Below are 5,932 nucleotides of genomic sequence, written 5' to 3' on the forward strand. Positions count from 1 at the left end.
CATTTTTTTAGAAACGACTTACTATTCAATTATATGATTCGACTTTTCAATTATATGCAAACAAGTTCAACCTAACTTGGTAGATGTCTATGTTTGGTGTCTAAATATTTTAGATCGATCGATTGAAAAGTCAAAAGCAACTCATATATGTAAGAATTTATCTAAGAGTTTGCATTAAGAAAACCTATACCCTTCTTTGGATCCTTGAATCTGGGCAACATTTATCTGGAACGACCAATCAGGACGAAGCTTTTGGCCATTATGAATGAAATGTTGCACTGTTGTGTTCAAAAAAAGCTAATGAAATGTTGCACTATTGAACAAAAAAAAAAAAAAACTAATTCTTTTACTCTTAGTGTCTGTAATTTAAAAGAGAAAATAAATCATCCCCTCCGAAACTCACCGTCCAAACATAATAAATATCATTACCAGTTCAATAGGGAGCTCAAGAGGATTCGTTTGTATGATAACTCAAATACAAAAACAAAAATTTGCATGAAAAAAGCAAATGTCTTTGAAACGATTTGCAGGATAAAATCTACATGAGCTTAAGTGAGATTCCCTCAATCACTCAAAGAAGATATATTCATACAGATCAACGGGGAAGGAAATCATGACCATGATGCTAAGAGGCTTTCTTGGGAGGCGTCATGTTAAAAAGAAGGAATACAACTGCTTTGATGGTACTAATCTTGAACAGCGAAAAAGTGAGTATATATACCAACAAACCTGTACGGCGTAAAGTCAAGTTATAAGAGAAATGTTGCGACACCGATTTGTACATGAACAAAATATTTAGAATTTGAAAGAAATCTTTACCAGTTTGAAGACTAGGAAAATCAACATCAAAACTGCTTGTTCCCCGATTTCTAAAATACTGGATAACCTACAGAAGAATTTCCATATACAAAAAGTGAACTATCAACAAAAAACTTATGTAGCAAATGCATTTGAAATTAATATGCATATACAATGAAGACATAAAGTTATCAGCCTCGGAAAGCAGCACGTGGCTGCTGCCCTAAAAAGCACTATAGTGGGATAACACATATAAGACTCAAGGTGATTGAACAACAACATTCAGATCCGGAAAAATGGCTATTAAAACAAGGTTTATTACAAGCATTTAGCAGCCGTCGCGACCGCAAATGGCTGCAATTTGGGCCTCGATTGTGGACACTACAGCTGCCACAGAAAGCCGCTCAACTACAAACTTCCAGTAGTGGCCATTGAACACTCAGTATAGTGTATTGTTGGGAACATGTCTAAACCTGTGATCAAACTATAACATTTTCATACCCTAATCTCTATACAAGCATATGCTACTGCAGATGCACATCATTCAGTGTACTGATATACTCGTCTGTAATATGATTAGATTAGGCCTGTTCATGGTTTAGTTTTCTTCACAAAACCTAACCTAACTGTCAAAAAGGTTCAATAATACCGAACTGAACCATTTATAATTCGTCCTGAACCGAACTGTGTATGATTAGGTGCACCAGATTCTGTTTTTCCAAACTGAACTGTTGCATCTTTGCAACCTTTCTGAACTGAAACAACTGTTCAGCTTTACAAAAAAATAACAAGGAAAATCTAGTTTCTGGGAGCTGTTACAGTGTTTACAAAAGAAAATGGCAAATCTAATGCAGCACATGGTGATGGAAAGTAATGCAATTTGAAAAACCAAAGAAATGTAAACACGAGTTCAACTAAGAAACAAAGATGCAGAAATTATTTCAACGAAGAAATGAAGATGCAGAAACAAGTGCAACAAAAAAACGAAAAATGCAGAAATGAGTTCAGCGAAGACGCATAAATGAAGAAACGGAGTATCAGTTAATTGCAGAAACTCGAAAGCGGGATCTGAAATTTTTAAATGGTGTGGTTGCAGCAACGAGTTCCCAAACGGAATTGTGGTGCGGTTGCAAAAATAAGTTTGTGACTTGGTAGAACATTGTAAATGGAGGCGGATCTTAGATCTTGATTTAGGTTTCAAACTTGACGAGGGTTCACACAGTTTAGGATTCTTGAAGATGATTGTGAACTATATAAAGTTCGTACAATATAGGATTCTTGAAAATGAGAAATCTGATTAGTAATGTGATTGAGATTTGAAAATGAACTGCTGAAACTTGAAAATAGTTGAGTGTTATGCAGTTTGGTTAAGGCAGTTTAACTACAGTTATTTGTGTCGGTCAGGTTAGCAACTGTTTTTGAAACATAGGTTCGGTTTGTAACTCACATAAATGGTTCAGTTAATTTTAGTGCAGTTTGGTTCGGTTCAGGTTTTAAGTTGGTTTGCACAGTCCTATATATGATTGCATGTGTCGTTGTGGGATTTGGGTTGTTTGAAATGCAAGGTACACTTTAGAGAGTAGAAGGCATAAAAAAAAGGAGTATACAGAGAAAAACATAAAACAGTTCTATTATTCATCAAATATCCTATAAAAGGAAGCATTTTCTTATAAAACTTCAATGAATTATTGACATATTTACCTTCAGCAGGGAATACTGGTTAGCAAGAGTAGCAGCGAATAGAAGCAATGCTAGGGAAGATAGAATGGCATATAATCTCAATAAACTCGACCGGCTTCGTCTTCTACCTTTCACACAATTGACACAGATAGCTCAACTTAAAGGTTCATATAAAAAACTCAATAAAATAATAAAGTTCAAGGTGTAGCAACCTATATCGGCAAAGATCAACAAAACAACACTAGCAATAACAGAAGAAATGGCAACTATATTTGGCGTATCCTCTTTCATTCCTGGTAAAAATGCAAATATCACTCCTACTAACAGAAACAAAGCCTGCAGGGTACAATATACAGATTCATTCTTTGTCACAAAAAATTCTAAAAGATAAAATAAGATTATGGCATGGCTATGAACATGAAACAAACAAATAGACTACGACATTTAGAAAGCTAAGAATATTACAATATACAACTACTCCCGGCTGGCAACTTGAGGAGCAGAACAAAACAGTTTAACCATATTGAATTTTTATAATAATAATTCATAAACATTCTTCATTGAATATAACTAACATCAAACATTCAAGTTAATCCAATTAGTACTATCTCGTCTTTGCAAATATGCTAAACTTCCAATGCAGGATAATAAATATGTATTGTAGAGTTGTTGTAATATTGGACCAAAAATACGGCCAACTAATAACTTGTTTTTAACACATTTCTTACAAGGGAAGGAGCATAATTAACCAAAATAGAACAGTTATGTTCAGTATTCTTACAAGGGAAGGAGCATAATTAACCAATATAGAACAGTTATGTTCAGTATCTGTCAAAATAAAAACAATTATGTTCAGTAATTTCAGCAAGAAATCTTTTCTGCATAAAAACATGTCTCCGATTTTTTCTCGATTTCACGGCATTCCAATTGTCTCTATGCCTCTGAAACAGGCTTATACTAAGATGAGTAAATTCCCAGCCAAGTCTGAGGCAAACTATACATAGACCTATTTGGTCCTGAAAAGTTCAAAATGTCAATTTGGTGTTTAAAATTGCAACTATAGATCAAATTAGACCTTTTAAAGATAATATTTAGGGAAATTTTGATCTTTATTAGGGACAGATTTGGCCCAAATTTAAGATTCTTAAGGACTGAACTTATATTTTTCATTTCCTAGTGACCAAATAGGCCGCTATGTTTTTTTTCCCGTAATCAATTTGGGTATTTACTTTACCATTTACACCAAAAACATGTCTAAAATTCTACATCGATAAATCCTAAACGAAAACAGAAGAGAAACACATAACATAGTTTCTATTGCTTATTAACATTGAAGCCCCATAATTAAAAAAGGAATAACAACACCACCAAAAACCAAGCACTATCCTACTAATCAGTGTGTTAGCTATATTAAACGACGTCATAATGTTCTATAAAATACCATATTTCAATCCAACTCATTAATCTCTAGATCTTTCTTAATAGTTTCCCTTTTTTCTGAAATCAGCAAAAATTTATTAAAAACCCCCAATTACTGATCACAAAACATTATTGAAATGGAAAACTACAAGGATAGAACGATCGAAACAAGGTACAAAGCCGAAGTTACATAAGAAGAAAAAAAAAACACATTCTAAGAACCCCGTTGTCCACAACAGGAATCTTAGAATGATAAATTACAATCATAGAACGATCGAAAGAAGGATCAAAGCCGAAGCTACAACAGAAAAACAAAACACATTCTAAGCCTTAGGCTTAGCCCATACTAGACAAGTAAAAACCAGAAAACCACATGCACGGAATGGCCATGATCAAAACACTCAAACATTCACAAGTCTTAATCAAAACATTACATCCAATTCTAAATACTAACTAAAGTCAAGGATTGGCCGTGATCGCGCCGGGATCTTCTCCGTCGCGGTTTTCCTCTGGGATCGAGCCGGGATTGACTACTAGAGACATACACTGTCCAACAGCCGGAAAATTCCACCAACTCTGCCGAAACTTTAGTTTCTCTCATAGTTTTTTTAGGTCTTCCTCTGCCTCTAGTAATTTGACTACCGTCGAACTGATCTATTCTCCTAACTACATAATCTACAGATCTTCTCTCTACGCGCCCAAACCACCTAACCCGAGTTTCCACCATCTTTACTATGCTTAAGTGCTAAATGTCTAGTCTTACCATGCATCCAACACATATAAAAAAAATAAAAAATAAAATAAAAAAACTAAAAAAGAAAATCAATGGTACCTCAATGATAAATAACACAGAAAGACGTTTCTTCCCCTTTGCAACAAGTTGATACCCTAATTAACAAAACATCAAAACGAATTAAGCACAATTAAGTTGATTTAATATAAAATTAACATTTAAGAGAGAATGGAAATACTGACTTGAATCAACAACCATACGATATGAATAATCAGAACCATCGGTTCCTGAAGGTCTTCCCAACGCTGATTTTCTTTGCTGCATTTTTAATTTTTCTTTGTTTTCAATTTTCAAATCGGAAGCTTTAGTACAATGTAGTGGGAAGAAATTATTTTAGCGCTCAAAACATATCGACGACATTTCGACAGTTTGATACTGCTCCCTACCTTCAATAACAATATTATTTTATTAGTGTGTTAAAAAATAAGAATTTATATTATATTTGTTTTAATTGAAAAAATTAGTTTAATTTGTTTTTTTAGAGATTAAGTTTAATTTGTTACCTGCTTACAAAAGTTTTGTTTGTTAAAATATTAAAGTGCAAAATATCTATTATATATACTTATAATTTTAATTGAAATTTTATAAAAACTACTCTTTATAATTGATACTTATCAAATTTATTTTAATCAAAATTTCATAAAAACTACTATTCATAATTTATACACGTTTAGTAGATAGACGGGTAAACGCTAGTCTTTTATAATTTTATTTGTCTTTTTTTTTTGAGGAATTTTATTTGTCTTAAATTATTTGTCTCTTTTACCATTTAAATACAACATATTATTTTTCCTAACAGGGCACACGGCCGTGCCACCCAAACACGTGAAAAAAACGGTTGGTGCAATTTTTCTAATTTACGTTTTTCGCGTTTTCGTGGGTAAAATTCCGATTTTCAATCCGTTTTTGATCCCGTTTTCACCAAACGCTTCCCAAATACTTAGACCGTTGATACAAACTCAAAAACATAGTTGTACAACCCAAACCAACTTACTTCATCTCACCTTAAAATGACTTATTTCACAAAAGTGCTTAAAACGACTTTTTATACAAAATTCCGATTTTCTCCCAAACGATTCCACACTCCAACTTAACAATTCAAAACAGAAATTCTAATCACTCTAACTCAACACAATAACTTCATTAATCCATTCAAATTCATCAAAATCATACTTCTCCACTTTTAACCCATTTTCACATAAGTCAAGAAAACATAACAACTTAATCACAACAACACATTTA

At 33.1% G+C, this 5,932-nt stretch overlaps 1 protein-coding gene across 1 annotated transcript; it reads right to left on the bottom strand.

Annotated features, from left to right (window-relative positions):
* Nucleotides 1-399: 399 nt before the first annotated feature.
* LOC146928838 (uncharacterized) lies at nucleotides 400-5,067 on the bottom strand. The gene is made up of 6 exons (XM_085701013.1): nucleotides 4,873-5,067; nucleotides 4,730-4,785; nucleotides 2,691-2,814; nucleotides 2,500-2,606; nucleotides 820-886; nucleotides 400-729 (listed from the first exon to the last, which is right to left on the bottom strand). Exons 1-6 carry the CDS (start codon nucleotides 4,952-4,954, stop codon nucleotides 626-628), a joined length of 540 nt encoding a protein of 179 aa, XP_085557139.1. The 5' UTR covers nucleotides 4,955-5,067; the 3' UTR covers nucleotides 400-625.
* Nucleotides 5,068-5,932: the final 865 nt, after the last annotated feature.

Source organism: Medicago sativa, chromosome 4, assembly GCF_051527215.1.
Source record: "Medicago sativa cultivar Bolivia chromosome 4, Bolivia_mono, whole genome shotgun sequence".
Classification (NCBI taxonomy): domain Eukaryota; kingdom Viridiplantae; phylum Streptophyta; class Magnoliopsida; order Fabales; family Fabaceae; genus Medicago; species Medicago sativa.